Here is a 21,000-nt window from a genome sequence, read left to right as displayed (position 1 = left end):
AGAAGTACTCCATAGCTCCCTGTAAGCCTGTCAGCATCAGCAAGCTTGGCCTGTGTAGAGGACATGGCTGTTCTCTTCCTCCCCACTGTTTGCCCCCTTGGCTCTTTGAGGAGCTAGTTTGGACTTTTGGTCGTTGCACTCCCACAAAGCACCCTTTTGAAGGCATGGATTGCCTTTGCTGTGCGGAAACCTTCCTGAATCCATACCAAACACCACATCAGCGATCACATCTTTCCTCCCTGTTTTCTAGGGCGCCCTCTCTGATGTGCCAAGTGATCAGAGAACACAAATCTCATCTTCTGTGTGTTTGCTTTTGACTCTTTTTGCCTATGAAGTAGCTAATGAATACAAGGGTGCTTCTTCAATACTGGTGAACAACCCAGCAGCTTAGATCCCACTGGGTTTCAATGCAACCTGCATCGCTCCGCTTCTCTGGGGTTTAAAGATAAGCAGCAAGGTCTGTGGCATCAATGGATGTGCTGGTCTCAGCACTGCAAAAGGCACAGTTCCATCAACGTGCCCTGCAATGTGTGCTCCTCACAGGGCTGCTCCCCTGAGAAAAACGTCTTCCTGTGTGCAACAATCCCAAAAGTCAGATTTATTTCCCCTCTGGCAAAGCTGCACTCTGCTGTCCCCATTTCAGCTCTCACAGCACTGTAATTCATATGGCTCCCACCCACCACCCCAGCAGCATTCCCGATGGCACAGGAGGAAAGTGAGCTCAACCTGCAGACTGGCAGTGGTGTAACTGCACCCAGCAGGACACTGTTTTCTCTTTCAAGGCAATTGAAGCAGAGCATGACAATATTTTTGTGCTTCCTGCAGGACAGATTACTCCCTTCTACACATTCTCTGGTATCAGGGAAGATCTTTTCTAGTGTAAGAACATTGATACTCAGTTTGCATTACAGGGATGGGCTGCCTGAAGTACGCTGCTTTAATTAAAACAGTATAACTTCTGCTTGCAATTAATCCCTAATGGGTTTTGAAGATTGGATCGTTCATTTATCCTGGGCCCCAGTAAATGGGAAATTTCCAATTCGAGGAGTGTGGACCCAAGGGGCAGAGAGAGCAATGCTAAACCCTTCAGATCCTGATTGCAGGGATAACAAAGCAGGGAACAGTGATGCTGTGCAGTGCCCGGAGGGTCTTTACCATGGTCCCCTTCCAAACCCACCCTTAAAACCTTCCCAATGCTCATAACCTTTCCAAGATGAAGACCTTTCTGCTCCTGAGAGCCCAGCTTGCCCAGTGAAGGGAAGCCACTGTTATGCCCCATATAAACCCAGTTTGTATGGGTGAGTTGGTCTCATGTTGACACAGGCATACAGGAACCGTGAACCAAGACATTCATCCCATGTCACAGAGAAAAACTGCTCCTTGAGCTTACCTTGAATTCTGCTTAAATGACACTTCATTCTTCCCTGTTTTCGGTATTTCTGCTAAGTAACAAATGCACAGAGAACACAAACCTCCATTTGCAGCTCATGAGCAAAAAACTGGGCAAAGAATGTTTCCAGTTCCCCAGGTTGAACCCAACACCCTGAAATACTTAAAGATTTCTTGCTGTTAATAAAGAAATGAAGGGGAACTAATGCTGTTCATTCCTTTTCCAGGCAGAGTGCATATATGGGCTAGAAACCTCTATGATGATCTGGTTTCTAATCAGCAGACATATAAAGTGAATATTATGGTGCTGTTTTTATTATACAACACAGAAGTTATTAGAAATGAGGGAGGGGCTCATGAGGCATCGCTTCTATGACACAGAATCAGAACACTTGATGGTTTGAAAGAAGGTAGATGGAGGAGAAATGCTAAAGTGTTGGCAGAGCAAAGTGAGATACAGTAAGAATAAAAGCCTCTGTCCATGGGATTTAAATACTCATTTTCATTGTGGGGATACTGAAAATCCTGGGAAACAAGCAATTTGTGCTCACAACTACTTAGGAATAGCCACTGAAAGTCACAGGACAAGGTGGTCTTCACCTATTTAGCAAAGGAAAGCTCTCAAAAGTGAGACATCCTGAAGACACATCAGGGGTGAGTGCAGCTTAAGCTGAGCCAACCTCTCACAGGTACGGTTCAAACTGAGACTGGGTGGATGCACCGAAGCTTCAGCAAAGACAATCCGGACGGTCCTTGGACTAATGCTGTGGCAAGGTCCCATGAGGTCACTGAAGTTCTTGTTTTACAATAGCTTCTGTGTAAGTGAGGGCTCCTAATTAATTGTTTAATTAGTTGTAGTCAGTAGAAACCTGCTTAGAACCACGCCATCTGTGTGCCAAGGTCAAGGAATGAGGACACATTCAGCACAATTACTGAGCGTCCTGTCTTGAATGGAATCCAGAAATCCCAGGCTGGGATAATTACTATTTAAATTAGTTCAAAGGCCCACATGTCTCTGGATACCAAATCCCATTTCCTGCATTATCACACCTGGGAGGATTTGGAACTTACTCTGCCTGCCATTATCAGCCCAAGAACCACCTTCACCTTTTGTAGCATGTCCTTGCTATAGCGAAGGGAAGTGCTGGGAGCAGCTACTAGGCTCTGAACCATGGACAGGGAGTTCTCTATCAACTTTTGGTCCCTGTTGTGAAGGGAGCACCTTTCACATCAAAAAAAAGGCCAGTACAAATCCCTGCCAGAGGAAGCTTCCTGATCAGACCTGGGAAGAAAGGATTTGGTCTTTCCTGCTCTGACCATCCTGTTTCTACACCTCTTGCTAGAGACAACAGCCATAAAGGAGAGGTCCTTCCTGGTGATACACCTCATCATGGTGGGGCAGACACTAACATCTTTGGGACTGCTGTCTGGGAGTTCTAGGTAATAGCTGGTTTGAACAGCATCCTTTCTCCTGGACTTCATGATGGAGAAGCACTCACGCCAAGGAAGGCAGGATGAGGAATGGGGTCAAGCAGGGCTTGCCAATTCCATCTCTTCTGCCTGATGCTGTGACCCCTCTTCTTTCATCTCTGGCTTTGCCCATACCCGTGGAGGAAGCCGAGTCCCTGTGTGGACATGCATGGACTTGCATTCACCCAAGCAACCCTGATTCCTTCGCACTTCTTGGAAATAAGACAAGAAAGGACAAGCTGTGGGTATGTCATTGACGACTCCTTGCTCATCATGCCCCATAATGAGTGTATCTTAATACTAAACTGGCACTGGGGATTGTCACAATGTGAAAAAACTGGTGTTTCCCCCCCAAAGCACATGAAATACTACATTGGTTTTATTACCAACAATACATCATGTCTCTTGATGGGCGCATTTTAATGTCCTGCCTACCTCTGTGGATACAGCTGGAGGCAAAGCATCAGCAAATGCTGCTGTTTAGATTAGGAAACAGTGTTTCGGAACAATGCAGTAATATTAGATAATTAATTAACCTTTCACTTCTTAAAGAAAGATTTCAGCATTTAAGGCTGGAAACAGGGTTCTGCAGAGACTGGTGAGAGGTAGAGTCAAGACTGTTACACATCGTGGCCAGAGCTATCAAAAGAGAGCACTGATGTATCTGTGTGCCCCTACAGCCCCAAACAGTGGCTGCCTCAGGGAAGCTGCTCCTCCTGGGCTCAATATTTTGCCCATGGGCATGGGAAGAAAGTGCAATCTCTCCATCTACTTTAATGGGACAGAATTATTTCTCATTGGCCTTGCTGGCTCCAAAGCTTTTTGGCTGGCACAGAGCTTAACTTAACAGAGGCCCCGTGGACACTGCCACTAGCAACAGAAGCTTGTCTTTCATGGTGTTACCTTCCAGGGTCCCGTGGTAAGACTGCTTTGTCTGTTTTAGTGCTCACTTGAAGAAATGGTTACAGTCAGTGGGGAAGTCTGTAGGCTCACTGCTGGGACAGCCATTTGTCCTGGAGGAAAACCTCAGTGCATGACCACTGGAGAGGTGCATGCTCCTCAGGCACAAGAGCTGAAAGCAGGGAGTGTCCTCCCTTCCTATCTCAGATACTTTATGAGCTTATACAACAGCTGGGTCCCCTTACAAGGTTCCAGTACCTTCCGCTACCTAAAGGGGACAACAAGAAAGATGGAAAGGGCTTTTGACAAGGGTCTGAAAGGACAGGACAAGGGGAATGGCTTTAACCTGACAGAGGGGAGATTGAGATGAGACATTAGGAAGAAATTCTTCCCTGTGAGGGTGCTGAGGCCCTGGCACAGGGTGCCCAGAGAAGCTGTGGCTGCCCCATCCCTGGCAGTGTTCAAGGCCAGGTTGGACACAGGGGCTTGGAGCAAGCTGCTCTAGTGGAAGGTGTCCCTGCCTGTGGCAGGGGTTGGGACTGGATGAGCTTTAAGGTTCCTCCCAACCCAAAACACTTTGTGATTTTATGATTGTATTGTTCTGCCTTGCAGTGGGTCCTTGCTGAGGATCTTTGGTTACAATGGATAATCCCGTGTTTATTCTAGGCTGAAAAGCAGTCATTACCCGTGAACATACAGTGCCCAGTTTTAGACACAAACCACACAGATGCAGGTAGGTCTCAGTCCCTTCCTTTTCAGCTGATTCTTGTCATTCATCCCAAAATGAATATACGAAACCTTTTACTCTTTCCTCCTGCTGGGAAGTCAGACAATTCAATGAGGAGTTACAGTTGTCCCACAGGCACTTTTGCATGCCTACATCACTACACTCAAGTCTTCACTTCAAAGCGTTTTCTGCAGCCCATTTGAAAGAGATATGTAGATTATAATCAGAAATGATCAGTTCAGTTTGCTGTGCATCCAAACCAAGTAGTAATTCAGCATCCCTCGCCAGAACAGCTGCTGAGAGATAGCAAGCTGTATATTCAAGATTACGATATAGCCCTGGGCCTCTGGTACATGATGTTAATCTCTTGGAGGAAGAGAAAAATACCCTAGTCTTCTGCAGACTGATGAAAGGTTAACCTTAAGCCTTTGCTGTTGAAAACATCCATTCACTTACTACTGCATACATTAAACTTCACATGTGGTTGCCTCCTTTTGCTTGCTTTAGTTTTGTAAAAGGGTGCATGCTACCATGCCAGATGAAAGGAAGCTCTATTTATGAACAGCACCCAAAGAACACTCCAGACGTACACTCTGTTCTCCTTGCCACAGGAGAATTCAAGGGAGATCATTTACCACCTTGGATGTGAAGAGCGTCGTAATGCCACCAGGCTCCTGAGGCAGCATCTAAAGCGTTTTGGCTTTTCTCACAACTGAAGCAGACCCTGGGATGGCCAGAATGGGGGAACTATGTTCCATTCCCTTACCTGCAATGGGTCGCTGACTTTCTCCTGCCTCTTTCAGCAGGGCGACCTACTAAGGAGGTTCAAAATCGTGTCCCCTGCTTCTGCCTCTGGGCTGGGATCATCATCACTGGGTGATTTTGTGAGTACTACAAACACACCAAGCTTATGGCAGGCGTGCGTGCAACCTGTTGAAGTGGTATTATTCTGCACTGAAACAATCCTTGCTGTCTCATGAGCCTGTGAAATAGTGAGCCAATAGATGAGCAACAAAAAGTAACAGCAGGACGAAAAGAGGATGCCAGGAAGGAATAATGTTTTGTACACTTGGAGAATGACTATATCGATACGTGTCTGGGCTCTGGCTGGCTCAGCCTGAATGTCAGGCACAGAACAGTTCATGTGCAAAGCTATCGTGCAGGATGTTCTTGCTAATAAAAGCGACCCCTCACCTCCTCAAACATTTTGAGTTGGTCTCTTTTCTGTCCCAGAATTTCCTTATAATTAAACACCTGCATAATGAATTTAACTCTCCAGGGAATGTTATTTGCCAGCTACCTTTCCAATTATTTAAAATTAGCTTAAGGGCTAAAGCAATCAGGCCATTCATTAATCTAATCCCTTTTTGTAGCTGTAGTTCGTGATTTGGAAATGTGACCATGAGATCAAAAGGACAAAGAGGAATGAAGAGAAATCTGTGCAAGACACTTATAATGATCCCTGGGTCAAGACCTCACCTACACAATACTGAAATTAGCAGCTGCTGAAACCCAGCTCACTGCACATGGACATTTTCTTGTGTGCACAAAGACCTCTCTTCTCAGGAGACATCTGCCCTGAAGGGAAAATTGGTGTTAGCAAAGTTCACTCACACTCAAACCAGTGGCTGGGAGCCAGCTCCCACCTGGAAAGCAGAGAATTAGAGGTGCTGGCAGTTATTAAACCCCACTTCATTGAGTCAGTCACAGACTGGTTTGGGTTGGAAGGGACCTTAAAGCCCATCCAGTTCCAACCCCCTGCCACAGGCAGGGACATCTTCCACTAGAGCAGGTTGCCCCAAGCCCCTGTGTCCTTGAACACTGCCAGGGATGGGGCAGCCACAGCTTCTCTGGGCACCCTGTGCCAGGGCCTCAGCACCCTCACAGGAAAGAATTTCTTCCTAATGTCTCATCTCAATCTCCCCTCTGTTAGGTCAAAGCCATTCCCCTTTGTCCTGTCACTACCACTTCAGATTTAGCGTCACCATCAGCATCTGAAGCAGACCCTGGGGAATTAAAGGGCCACAAGACATCCTCTGTCACTTCATCCAGGACTCGGATTTCCCTCCCCTCTGAAAGGAGCATAAGTTGCAAACCCTGAATGTACTGAACCATGTGATGAGCTTTTTGCAAAGCGAAGAGGTGTCACCCAAAGGTCCCTAACCAGAGGCCACAGACATCCATTTCAGAGCTGCTCTTCCAAGAACAAGAAACCCAGCACTCTCACACAGCAACATATGTTCCCGGCTATCTCAGCAGGTAGTTTCTGTCCTTGCCACAGTTGAGAACAGCAGCCACGTTATTTTATGCTGGCACAGGCTGTAATGTTCAGTATTCACTATCATCCTCTTCCTGGCCAATTTGCTATCTCTGCAATGCCCTATGGGGTCTCTGGCCTAGGGCATGATCCTCTGAGCATTTGCCTTTCACTCTGAACCTTCACAGAGACACTTGGTGTCACTTGGTGCCAGCCCCCCACAAAGTTGTCCTGGTTAGGACAGGGGCTATCATACCAATTCATTTACTCCCCATAGCTGTAACCACCCCCCTCGTGAACATGCCCACGTGTGAGCCACAGTGGCAGAGAAAGCCCCTTGCAGCGTTCATGCAATACTACATTTAATCCTTCTTAACAGGGGAGCCTCAAACCTGCCTTTCTTTACACAAGACCTACCTGGAGGAGTAAGCTGGTCGTACCCTTCCCACGCTGTGCTCATACCACGCTGTGCTCCTAAATTAACTCTGGCCATCACAGCCTCTCTCCCACTCCCAGTCTCTCCATCCAGCACTGCATATTTCCCTCTCTTGATGCCCTGCTTGGGAAGTGTGAGTGACCCTCAGTCTCACTGCTGAGCCTAGCTACTGGAGCGATCCACGATGCACTGATGTGTGTGTGCATATATATATGTGTGCATATCTGTTTATGTCTAGATAGTTAGATAGATAGATAGATAGATAGATAGATAGATAGATAGATAGATAGATAGATAGATAGACAGACATTCTCACTAGTGGACCTCCATCCTGCTTAGACAGAGAGGAGCAGGATGGGGCTGCTGGTACCATCTGCCTTTGTTGAGTGCTCCGAGTATCTTTCTGTGGTTTGCATGGCCAGCCATGTACCCATGTAAATACACGGTGCATATGTGTGCTTTGTGTGTGTGTGCCTGCAGGGAATGTAGCTGCAGCCTTGCTGCTGGTTGGACCTGCAGGCATGGAGCAGCAGCAGCTTCATCCCGCCTTGGGCTGCTGTATTTTCCTATAACAGCCTCTACTTCTATGTCTAATGAACATGCATGGTCAGGGTAGCACCAGTTGTGTCTAGGATGCCTGGGCCACGTGCAGGTGGCCCCTGCCACAGTCTTTGAGTGGACAAAGCAGACGAGGGATAAAAGCCATCAGCTGGAAGTGAACAGCACAGGCAAAACCCATCCAACTGAGGCTCGAGTATAGATGCAAGTCAAAGTACAAGAAATGTCTGTCTGAAGTGCCATATGTAAGTATAAGACAGCTGTCTTGTGGCAGCTAAAATTATGGTGTCATTCGATGATCCTGAAGTGCTTCTCCTTGCAAGCACTGTGTTTCAGCAGGAGCGCACACATATGCACTCATACAGAGACAGTTTGCAAGCGGAACTGTATGAGCAGTTTGCAAGCAATGTTCACCCCACGTTTCCTCATTGAAAACCTTTTTCTCAATGGTTTCAATCTCTTGCTAAACTTCAGGCCTGCAATCTAACATGCTAGACACAGCTATTCCTGTGTTTGCAAACGTGGCTGGAAGAACTCAGCTCTTTCTTAAGGTGATCACTCAGGAAAAGTACCAGAGCATACAGCTCGTCCCCGTGAGAAGCTAAGTCCTGTGACACGAGGGTCTGAGAGCCATATAGGCACCTAGAGGCAAAGTCATTTCAGTGTGGACTGGCTCAGCATTGCTTATGGGACCTGGCCTTTTGTGTGAGCCCCTGGGTTAGTTCCCTCCTCAGTAAGACAGATTGGCAAAGCCAGATCTTCCAACACAAGTGAGTGGAGGGAGAGCGATTCCCATCAGCTGAAGAGCTGGCATGTTGAGAAATCACATAATTCTATGAGTCGGAAGAGTCTTTAAAGATCATCTAGTTCCAACCCCCTTGCTATAATAAACACTAACTACAGAATCTACGTTCACCAGCTATTAGGACTGAAGCAGGTTCAGAACAGCCCGAAAGTCATGGTGTCTGCCATCTACCTTACAACTACATGAGGGACACAGCCTGGTGAGTGGTGGCCCTTGCAGGGCTGGGGTTCTCATGCAAGGGCAGTGGCCATACTGTCACCCCTTGGCCACCACAGCAAGACACTAGCACAGAGCTCTGCTGGGAGGATTTCTGCCACAAGCAGGAGCTCATTCTGACTTATTTTGACTCATTCCTGACCCAAAAGGATTTAATTGTATGGAGGTTTTATTCATCACTTTTACAGCTCAAGGGCTGCAAAGCTTCGTCAGAAGGGTGCCTGCATGTGCCTACACTCACAAGCACACACAAAGCTGAAGAACACGGAGATCTGCTTTTCAAGGGATCAGTATAGCCAGCTCAAAGCTCTGCATGACTGGCAGCAGAGACAGGGCTGGGTAGCCCCTGAACATCTCCAGTACCCTACATCCAAGCTATGTGACCCAAAGTGACAGCCCAGCTTCAACTCAGGGATTATGTGATTGGCATCCTGGTCCAAGACATCAAAAAAAGTAAAGGACTTTTTCATGTTATACTTAAGGAGGTTAAAGCTCATCTCCTTTTGACAGCAGGCTCTTTTGTACAAGCGCTACTTAATCCAACAAAGGATGCGGTGCTGAAAAATCAACAACCTCTCTGGAACATGCAAAAGCCCACTGTCTGTTTTGCTAGCATCACTTCAGCAATGCAAGTGTACACTCCCTGCAAGTGTACAGTTCAGCCTTTTACTGCACTTAAAACAAGTAAAGAAAAATACTCCAGGCTTTTGGGTTTGCCTCTGCCTTTTCATCTTGGGTACAAAGGGATGCAGCGTCACCGGTACAAGCAAAGGCTCATGGTTGTGGGTGTCAACTTCTTTATAAGCTATGATACTCTGTTTCCTGATGGAGAAAAGTGGGGCAGAGAGGAAAAACAAAACAAGGTGGGCTGGTAAAGCATGGAAAGGTCTTAGCAGGGCCAGCAGGCAGTCTGGTTGAGTGTGGCACATCACACTGCCATCCATGGTTTTCCCTATTGAGATGGGGACTATGAGACACATTTCTAATGAATAATAGAAAGCACTTGGCTGTTATTTCCCTGTCCTTTTCAGTAGTGGCTAGATGTCAAAATCTGATGAAGAAATGCAAAGAAAGAGAAACACATTCATGTATGCAGAGCACATAATCTCTGGTCTCTGATAAAGGTTAAGCTCATCCTGTCTCCTCCCTCACAGCGAGGGGACAAACATTATTTCTCTCTTCTCCCCAGTGACCACTGACACATGTCAAAATACAGCTTTTTCAAAGCTCTCTCTGAAAACTGTAGAGAAAGGCTCCAAATGTTCCATAAGTTATCATGAAGAAACACAGGCTCCTCCTCTGCCTGGTCATCTATGCCTCACATCAGGATGGAAACCAAAGAAAATCCTCGGACCACTTTCTTTAAAACCAATCCAAGCAATGGCATTTGGAGTTGTGCCCACTCCAGCAACCCATGGGATGTGGCAATAATTACGGAGCTATGCATCCTTCAACCACGGTATGAGGGAGGTAATTATGGTAGGGAGTAAGTGCAGCAGACGGGGAAGTGCTTGCTCTCGTGTTCTTGGACTCCGATCTGCCCCTGGCAAATCTCACGTGCAGCTGGGGAGGAAAGTGGGTTTGGAGGCTACCTGAGCACCTACCTATGCTGAGAAGTGTCCAGTGGGATTTTTCAGGTGTATTCCTGTGCCAGCCAGACACAACTCCATGGAGATTGCACGGAATGATAGAATCCCAGGCTGGTTTGGGTTGGAAGGGACCTTAAAGCTCACCCAGTTCCAGCCCCCTGCAACGGGCAGGGACACCTTCCACTAGAGCAGGTTGCTCCAAGCCCCTGTGTCCAACCTGGCCTTGAGCACTGCCAGGGATGGGGCAGCCACAGCTTCTCTGGGCACCCTGTGCCAGGGCCTCAGCACCCTCACAGGGAAGAATTTCTTCCTAATGCTTCACGTAAATCTCCCCTCTGTCAGGTTAACAAAGTTAAAGAAATGAAACTTGGGATCAGAAACTCAAGAGACGATGCCCTGCTTGTGAAAATTGGATATCCCAATGGAGAGGAACTGGTTTTGCTTTCACAGAGTGCATTTCTGAACCCACTGCTCCTCCCTGCTTGCTCAGCTGATGCACATCTTCATTTCCACCATGCACGCAGACCCTGCCCAGCTGCATCTTAGAATCCTAGAATCAGCTGGGTTGGAAAAGACCTTTACAATCACCAAGTCCAGCCCTTCCCCCAGCATTGCCAAGTCCACCACTAACCCATGTCACTGAGGGCTGTAGAAGGTTTTGGCCTTAATTTTGGTGTCATTTTTTTCCCATTGGGAAATGTCAATTTGTTGGGGTTTTGCAGAAGAGCCAGTTTCAGTGAAGGCTTGTGGATTCTCAGGGTTGTGATGGAAGTGCTGGAGGGGAGGCAGGCAGGGAAGGACAGACCAATGTGCCCATGGTGGACTGGGATGAGCAGGGACTTGACCATCTTTCTGCAAAAGATTTGGGAGATGAGTTCTCAGCTCATTCAGCTGTTGTGGACAGAGCGAAGAGGAAAGACCGGAGCAAAGGAGAACTCAGGGGTGGTAGCACTATCATCATCATCAGTTTTTAGAGGGGAGAGGTGAAAAGATTTCTACAGCCAACCCAAAGCAGTAATCAGAAATCAAAATTGCTCAGAAACAATCCTTCCTCCTGGCTGGATTTAGCCACAGCCTGTCCTGATGCATCCAAGGGGTTAACTAACAAAGGTTAATTTATTATCTCTCAACCTAGTAAGAGCAAAGCACTTTGCTGGCAGCTCCTAGCTTTAGGCAGCCACATTCAGTTCTCCACCAGGCCCTTGTAACCCTGATGATTCTGTGATCATGCTAAAACAAACACCACCCAAGTTTCCATTTCCCAGTGCCTATATCCTCCAGCACAATACCATTATCTTTCCCTGCCTACACATGGCCTTTTCCACCTTCCCTATGCTTCTGTTTCATGGATTCACGCTGGCCCCTGGAATCAGTTCACAGTTAATGTGGACGCCCTGTCCTCCATACACAGGTTCTCAGCACAATTACTTTCTCAGCCACACTGCTGTGAGGTACTTAATTACGTTGTTCATTTTGCATTTATTGGACTGTGCCGTGCTTCCCCTGCATTTCTTAAAGAGACCCCCAGGCTTCCCGAAGGAAAGCTACCACAGGACACAAAGGAGCACGCTGTTCTCTCCAGCACAGGGCAAACACGCTGCTAAAAGTGTATTCTAATAGTGTATTCTAACAGTGACAGCTCTCAGCCCTTCCTTGGCTACAGCACTGCTGAAAACCCCTGCCTAGTCCACGTGTGTGAGGAGACATGGCCATGATGGTTTACTTTCCACTGTCATCGTCATCAGAGAAATCCCTTGACCAAAGCTTGAGGAATCAATAGCACTCAAACAAGGAAACCTATTATATTCCACTGGACAAACTTTAGTTGTCTCAGAAGTGTCCACGTTCAATGCAGACACTTCATTGAAAACAAGAAAGAGTGGTGCTGTGCCTTTGATACTGGAGACTAGTATTCTTCATATCTGAAGTGCTGGCTCTTGTCTGACAAAGAGCCAACGCTAGTAGATGTTTGGAGGAGACAGGTTAGAAAGACAGGAGAAAGGGTGAATGATTTCAGTGCTGTGGAGTACAGACTGTAGTTGGCAATAGACATTTCAATCACCAGGAGATAGAAATATAAGTGAATGCTCCCTTGCAGTCACTGATGGGACTTCCAGTGTGACTCCTTTTCTGTCACATTACATTAACTGCCATGCTGGGAAACTCAATAATTACTCTGCAGGCACTTCTGAAGACACACTTGTCGGAACAAATGATGGGGCAAGACTTGATGGCTAGTTAGGCACTGGCTGGAAACCTGCAAGCCCATCTCATGAAGGAACCAAACCAAACCACTGTCACTTCTCTGGGAAAAATATTCCCATATTAAACTTGGACAAGAAGAACAGGCTGAGCAATTTTACAGGGGGAAAGGAAATGGTTCCTGGAAAGTAAATTAGCTTCTGCAGAACAGAAATTACATTTCTGCTCCTGGAAGGATATTACCTGGTTTGCTTTTCCAGATGAGAAGTTAGGGAACCGATAGATCAGTTTCCCCAATAGGAAATCCAAGTGTTTGAGACAGCAAAGGTGTTTTCCACTCAAAAGTCATGTCCACAGAAAATCCATAGCTAGAGACCATACAACTTGACATGGAACCTGCCCATCATCAGCTAAACCCTAAAATATTTTGTAGATTCCTCCCTCAGCAAAGTATCTCACAAGACAACCACCATTATCAGAGAGACATACCAATGTGAGGAACACACTACCCTCTTTAAATACCTCCCACTGCCCCAGAGAAAGGATGCCTTGGCCCACATTTGGGGTTTGGTGAGTTTCCCTTGCTGGTGCTCAGTGACGGCTACTCTGTGGATACGAAACTCTGAGTTACCAGGAGATGTTTGAACATTACCTCATGAGACAGATAAAAGGCAGCAATCCCCAATGGCCAGAAGCAGCAGAGCATGGAGAACACAGTGAGGCCGAGATGGTCTCTTGGTGGCATCATCAGGAAATTGTCTTCACTTTCGGTGTCACTTGAGTAATCGCTCTGGAATAGCAAGGGGAAGAGAAATAGAAAGGTGCTGGTTAATGGCATCATGATCACTCCTCTGCCATGGACCAAGGCTGTGATCATCTCCCCGGTCACGCCAGGGCAATTCCTCAACATCAACAGGCCTCACCAACTGTGTCACAGCCTCCATCACTACTAAATGAACTTGACGTGTTCTCTCTCTTAAAACACAATGCCGAATCCTGAGCTTACTGGATAGATCTTCCCTATCCAGAAACCTTTCTGACTTTGGGAACCTTTTGACCATTTGGCTGCATCATTGGCTGTCTTCACTTTGTTCCTGGTTCTGGAAGAGCTGCACCTTAACACAAGGAAGCTCTGAATGCCCCATCCCTGGCAGTGTTCAAGGCCAGGTTGGATGGGGCTTGGAGCAACCTGCTCTAGTGGAAGGTGTCCCTGCCTGGGGCAGGGGTTTGGAACTGGATGAGCTTCAAGGTCCCTTCCAACCCAAACCAGTCTGGGATTCTGTGACACCAGAGGAGCTGGACGTTAGAGGGTCCTCTGAGAAATCAGAATTACTTCCACCACTTACAGTCAGTTTGGGTTAGATGACCAATCACCAGTATGGTCCTTTCGTGTTTAACAGTCTCTGTATGGATTTACATGGAACTTTTCACAATTACATCCCGATATCACTAACCTGTCTGAAAGCTTTTCACTCTAGCAGAAGTTAGGGAATAGCATAGCTAATGGACTTGTAAGGTTTTAGTGGCGAGCAAGACTAGACAGGCAAACCTTTTCTTTATTTAATGTTACGTCAGATGAGTTTAAGCAATCTGAAATACCGAACTATTAGGTTTTACTTTTTAGTGGTGTACCTCCAATGCACCCCTCAACCAAACAACAAGCAATCAAAAGAGAACCTGTGTAACCATTCAAAAGAATACCCAGCAAAGAGCATCCCTTTCTGGCCCAAGATACTCTGTTCATTGCTAGGGCAAAGATCCCTCAGTTACTCTGCTAATGTTACTCCAGGCTTTTTACTGAGCTGTTAAAAATCCAGTCTAGTTCTCCTCTTTGAACAGAGCTCCTCTAACCTGTCAATCAGACAATGCCACTATCTCCATGATGCTAGAAACCTCTGAAGAAGAAACAAGGCAAAATGCATCCGGATGCAGCTGCAGTCAGGTGAGTGACAAGAGACAGGAGCAGTGTCATGGGGTGGTAAGAAACTGCAGCAGCAGCTGAGGGTCCCCTCAGGATGTGGAGGGATTCACCCCTTTTCAGACATGACGTCTGGCTCCAGCAGCTTCCACTGCAACTGCACAACACACAATATCTATAGAAGGCAGCTCCTTTCCACTGCAAGTCAGGCTCTGACTTGGAGACACATCTTTGTGCTGCAACGGGAAGGATGTAACCTCAGGTGGGTGCACAGTCCTCCCCCTGGCCAGGTGAGCTGTGCTCTCTGTGGCCCATGCAATGTGCTGCTGTGAGAACACCTTCCTGTGCCCACGGCCCTGCAGCAGGCATGACATCTCTCTAAATTACTGAGCACGCAGCAGGGATTTCCTGTTTCCAATGGATCCTTTGTAGCAAAGCTGTTACTGCAACCACAACCCTCCTCATCCTCCCTTGATTACTGCTACGCATCCCTCAGCAACACAACTGGAGCTCAGCTGAGAAGACAACACAGGATAAAGCAATCTCTGCCTCAGTTTACCCACAAGCCTTTTCATGTCTGTGACAAGGAAGAGGTGAGCTCAGGAGTGCAGGCATGACTGGAGTTGAGGGTCCCCTCTGCAGAGCATAAACTCTTGCAGAAAGCACACAGCACCCTGCCCAGACAGATGCTGATTACAGTGAATGACAAAGAAAGCAAGCAGCCCTTTCCTTTCCCTCCCTCTTTCCCTTTCATTTTCCCTTTCCCATCAGGTCCCATCCCTCCTATTCTCCCAGGTAATGTGGGAAAAGGACCTGCAGACAATGGCCTGTCTCTGCAGAGGACTGGGTGATGCCACCAGAAGTTTCAGGCTTTCACTGCATGACCCAGCTGGAACAGCCCCACACAAGACCTTTGACTGTGTTGTTTTTTACATGGTGCACATCTCTGCACACCTAAAATGCATTAGACACAGGTGGTGTGGGCAGGACATGAACTGCATTTCTGCAGGAACTGTCGATGTGACAAAGGATGAAGAGGAGAAGTGATCTTCCCTGCTCCCAGAGGGCATGGAATTTTGCAGCAGCTGGAATTTGGGTGCTAGACAAATCAACAGGAAATCTTGACCTCTGTATTCAAGGGGGCTGCTTCTGATGCTTCCCAAATGACCTGAGCAAGAAGTCAGCCTTGAACATGACCAGAAACGTGGCCACCCTGGAGAGTGGTAGAATGAAGCTCAAACATCGACGGATTTTAGTCCACTGGCTCCTCCAGCTGATAGCAACGCTTCCTCAGCGAGTGCAGAGTAGAGGAGAGAGAGAGAAGAGGGTATTTAATATGGGATACTGAATCACGTAGACACCCCATTCCAGAAAGACCCGTGGCTTGGGAGCAAGAATGACCTGGCACAGAGCAAGGCCTTCTGTACACAGTGCTGAATGTGGGGTGTGCGCTTTGGGCTGTATTTCACAAGAAGGACCACTGGAGCAGAGTGTTCAGTGAAGAGCAAGTTGAAAACAAGCCCCCTCTGCGATGCACCACAGGAGGAACAAATGTGATCCATGGAGAGGAAAGGTACATCCTGAGTCCGGGTCTGGTGCCACCATTTCCCATGTTGGAGAAATCGGGAATCAGAAGGCAAGTACATGCATCATGCCACAGAGAAGTCTTCTACCCAGGAAGAAAGAAGAGAAGCCGACCTCACTTGTAAGATAAATTTAAGATGCAATTTCACTACAGTCTGTAAGTGCCTGCATGAGTAGATAATTTCTGATCAGAGACAGCTCTTTCATTTGGCAGAAAAGCAGCAGAAACCCCAGCGGCTGAAAGCAGAAGAGATGAAGAGCAGGCACAAGGTGCAGATTTCTAATAGAGATGGTGATGAACACTTTTCTGCAGTTGTAATGGATTTTCTATTACATGAAGCCCTTTCTTAAATCGAGGCTAGCAATCCCTAAAAGCTACGTGCTTTACCTCAACCCAGACATGATGAGTGCACAGAGGCTCTGCAGACAGCCTCCTGTGGGCTGCCTGTGACATACCAGAGGCTGGATTTGGTGGTCACATTGTCCCTTACAGTATTAAAACGCCAAGCACGCTGGAGAAGTCAGACAACACGGTCTGCTATGAACCACCGCTGCCAGTAACCTTTGATAGATATTCAGGAAACAGCCCTCTTGGTATTACTCCCTTTTTCCTCCAAAGCAACCAATTCAGCAACATGTACACATTGCACACAAAACTAATTTCTGGTCAGGCCCTGTGGGATCTGCTTCAAATCCAGATGGTCCAGCAGTCTGATTGGGACAGACCAGCGCATGATACGACTGTAAGATAATATGTGCTCTGTTTCCCTCCACTAAACGCCTGCTGCAGTAATGCAGTTAAACATGATAACCCTGTTGTGACCAGCACTCTGCATCCCTTTACTCTTACTGCAAGCAGTGTGAGTTCACTGAAATGCAGCAGACATTGAAGGCAGCAAGCTGGGTTGGAGGTCTGCACCAAGGGCTGCTGTTTATCACCGCTCTGCCTCAGCACACTTACTGAGTAGGTGTGCAGCATCTGGCTGATGCTTATTGAAGAGGCGATGGCTCTAAAACCTGTTGCTATACAGAATCCCAGACTGGTTTGGGTTGGAAGGGACCTTAAAGCTCATCCAGTTCCAGCCCTCGCCAAAGGCAGGGATACCTTCCACTAGAGCAGCTTGCTCCAAGCCCTTTCCAACCTGGCCTTGAACACTGCCAGGGATGGGGCAGCCACAGCTTCTCTGGGCACCCTGTGCCAGCGCCTCAGCACCCTCACAGGGAAGAATTTCTCCCTAATTTCTCATCTCAATCTCCCCTCTGTCAGGTTAAAGCCATTCCCCCTTGTCCTGTCCCTAAATGCCCTTGCAAAAAGTCCCTCTCCATTCTTTGTCCTGGTGACGTATTATTTATTTATTCTATTTTCCCTATTTGTTTATTTCTTTTTACTATTTTGAGTTTTGCAGTTGCTCCCTTTCAGTTTCAAAGGTCTTTAAATGATGCATTATCCACTAACCCTGACCTGGTCCAGCACCTCCTGTTTCCCCAACTCCCAGCCTGAATTGCCCTGTCAGTTGAGCAGCCAGCCTTGCAGAATGGGCTCACAGAGGTCTCTCCTTGCTTGGAAAGCTTTTCATATATAACCCTGCAAAACTAAAATGTACCAGGGGCAAAAAAAGCCCTGGATACAGCTATCCAAGCCCGTTCTTCCTCCTGTTTCCATATGAACATCTGCCTTGGGATGTTTTCCTGACACCCACAGCCGGTCTCCCTATAGCTCATGGACTGCACTGCATAGCATCAGTCTGAAAGCTCAGGGAAGTGCTGATGGGAAAGGGAATCACTCTGGGCACCGGCTGCTATTAACAGGATTCATAGGAGGGAACTTGGAGACTGCTGAAGGTGACTTCCCAGCCATTGCTCCCTTCACCTAGGGCTGGTTAATAAAGGTTAATATCCCTTGGCAGGACTAAGTATCTCCAGACTCCAGTGGCTTCTCCTTTAAGGGAGAAAAATAAATCAAGCACAAATGAAGTGCAATCACTCTCATAACCTCTTAATAATGTATCTGTGCAGAAATCCAGGGACATAAAGTGTGTGTGTCCTATGGGGTCAGACCAATGGCCCATTGAGCCCCATGTTCTGCCTCTGACAGCAGCAGCAGGACATGACATAAACCTGGCCATTTTGCAGTCCATACCTTGCACTTCCTCAGCACCCACCACTGCTGTCTAAGAGGTATCCTGTGTTCTGCTGAGCATGTCCCATGGGAGAAAAGAAACTAAAACTATATTCCCAGATCCACAACACATCCCTAGGTGTGCCCTGGCACAGGGTGCCCAGAGAAGCTGTGGCTGCCCCATCCCTGGCAGTGTTCAAGGCCAGGTTGGACAGGGCTCGGAGCAAGCTGCTCTAGTGGAAGGTGTCCCTGCCTGTGGCAGGGGGCTGGAACTGGATGAGCTTAAAGGTCCCTTCCAACCCAAGCCATCCTATGATGATTCCATGATTTACTGCACCGTTTTCTTCAGTTCCTAATGTGCAGAATGAAGAAGATACTGTTTTCTCATCTGCAGTGACCAGCGAATTCATTAGTGTAAGGTGTAAGATCCTGAAGAGAAATGGCTATACACGAAAGTACCTAAAGCACTCAAGACCCACACTAGCCTGCCTCTTTGCCCGTGCTGCAGAGCTCTCTGGAAAGGGAACCCCACCATGCTCAGGTCCCCAAGGGAATGTCTAAACATGTTTTCTGGATACCTACTCCCAGGGGCTGCTGAAGCTACAGGAGCTTGGGTTTTATCAGCACAATGCAGGACGATCCAAGCCTGTGCAAACTGGAAACATCAGGAGAAAGCAGGTACGTCGTGGGGCTCAACATGCATAAACACCTCCAGGGCTGCCTCTTCATGTTGCGGAAGACACATGACCAGGAGGTGCTTGGGAACACTGAGAAGAGGGGTTAGATGGAAGAGGACATGGCTTAGGAGCCACCTTCTCTCTTTGCATTTTCATGCTCATGTCCCAGGGATGAGTTTCACAGCAGCATCCAGCAGTTTGTATGGGAATAAAGGAAGGCAGGTTTAATTTGAAAGCACTACGTTTCCTTTCTTCTTTCCCTCCCCAGAACATTCTATTTATTTCATTTTCAGAAACTGTTTCAGACATACATCGCCGGGAAAAAAAAACAAAAAAGGTTTTAAGAGAGTGCTCAGATGTATTCTTTTATGCTCACATATGAATAATTCAATTTGCTGCCATCAGTAGCTTGGGTTTCTCTAAATAAGCCATCTATCTAGGGGCTAGGAGGGAAACTAGCAGGAGCGTAATATGACAAATGATGTTTCTGGATAAAAGATGGCACTGCATTTACACATGAACTCTAACAGGAAGGTATTGCAGCTGGTAACTCATGTACTATTTCATTGTTACCACATTTGACAAGTTGTCTGCCCATTAGTTTTGGTGTAAAGAACTCATAAGATATTTATAAACGTTCCAGAGATACCTACATAGGAAATCATTTGATTTCAGGGCTGGGCACCAAAGAGAGAAGTTTAAAGCTTTGACAGAAAGCACAGCCTTCTGTGCCCAGGCCTCATAATTGCTGGAGCAAAGTGGGGCTGTTAATGCTAATGAGAGATGTGTGTGAAACCTTTTTCCCTCCAGACAATTACGATTTTCTCAGGCAGAATAACATCGCACCAGGACCTGAGGAGTGCTGCTATTAAAAACCAAATTAAACATGAACAAGTTGCAGCGATGTGCAGGGCCCCTGCTTCGGATCACAGAATCCCAGACTGGTTTTGGGTTGGAAGGGAACTTAAAGCTCATCCAGTTCCAACCCCCTGCCACGGGCAGGGACACCTTCCACTGGACCAGATTGTTCCAAGCCCCTGTGTCCAACCTGGCCTTGAACACTGCCAGGGATGGGGCAGCCACAGCTTCTCTGGGCACCCTGTGCCAGGGCCTCAGCACCCTCACAGGGAAGAATTTCTCCCTAATGTCTCATCTCAATCTCCCCTCTGTCAGGTTAAAGCCATTCCCCCTTGTCCTGTCCCTACAGGCCCTTGTCAAAAGCCCCTCTCCAGCTTTCTTGTTGGCCCCTACAGTACCACTTTGAAGAGACACCCAGAGCAAGCGCCCTACATTGCAAAGGCGCCTAAAATTCCCACCAAGAAAAGCGAAAAGGTTTTTGATACAAACTAGACTTTTCCTATGTCCTGCTTACTTTTCCAGCCCTTTTTAGCCTGTTCTCCAACACCTGGCTAAAGAAGGTCTTGCTGGGTTTGGATTGACAAGAGGGAGACGTATTTTTTTGCTGCCTAAATGCGGGGCTGGATGTGTCAATAACTCCATTAGGCAATTCCTGCTGCAGTCACTTGCATCGCTACCGCATGAGAGGAACTAGGGCAAAAAGGCAGCAGCTAGGGATTTTGTTTTGATTAAGGAAACGAGGCTTCCCACAGCCAATTTTGAAGTGCTGTAGAAGGGTGTGATTTGAGCAAACACCCTTCACATGCCTCTGAGAGGAACTTTTTGTCTCCCTGCAGAGGCACTGAATGCTGTATTACTGGCACACGCTGGGAAAAACACCTCTCTCTTCCTGCCTGATGAATACAGGGGGGGAAAGAGAATAAAGGAGAAGTGAGGCTCTTGTTGGGTTGCCCCTGTGCTGATCACAGGCAAGACACTGGTATTACGGGAGGTGAAAATGGAAGTTTTAGGACTTGTTATATCTCAATGGAGAAAACCCCAGCAGAAGAGAAACACCAGCAAAGAGTTGAAGCTATGGCTCTGCTCCATGCAGTCAAATGGTCTCTGCTAGGTCCTAGCCTCTGTAACCAACACTGGGTAAAGCAGCATGATGCACACCTTCCATTCCCACATACACGAATCTGTGCCGTACTTGAGCAGCCGGTTTCTACCAAAGCCAAACAGATTTCTTTGGAAGTAAAAACAATGCATCATTTAAGAAAGCATAAAGTTGGTTTCCATAGTCTGCCCCATTT

The 21,000-nt window shown here is 47.3% G+C and overlaps 1 protein-coding gene across 4 annotated transcripts in view; it reads right to left on the bottom strand.

Annotated features, from left to right (window-relative positions):
* SYNDIG1 (synapse differentiation inducing 1) overlaps nt 1-21,000 on the bottom strand; it is a 57,062-nt gene that overhangs the window by 25,226 nt on the left and 10,836 nt on the right. For all 4 annotated transcript variants that reach the window (XR_009962227.1, XR_009962228.1, XM_062605947.1 and 1 more), the window contains exon 3: nt 13,202-13,339. Coding sequence is in view for 2 of the 4 variants with exons in the window: in XM_062605947.1 (XP_062461931.1) it covers nt 13,202-13,339 (138 nt within the window). In the remaining 2 variants the exon portion in view is untranslated. The remainder of the gene's footprint in view (nt 1-13,201; nt 13,340-21,000) is intronic.

The sequence above is a fragment of the Pezoporus occidentalis genome, unplaced genomic scaffold (assembly GCF_034315485.1).
Source record: "Pezoporus occidentalis ecotype Australia unplaced genomic scaffold, CSIRO_AGI_Poc_V1 ctg93, whole genome shotgun sequence".
NCBI classification, from domain to species: domain Eukaryota; kingdom Metazoa; phylum Chordata; class Aves; order Psittaciformes; family Psittacidae; genus Pezoporus; species Pezoporus occidentalis.
This window is presented reverse-complemented; position numbering and strand designations above follow the sequence as displayed.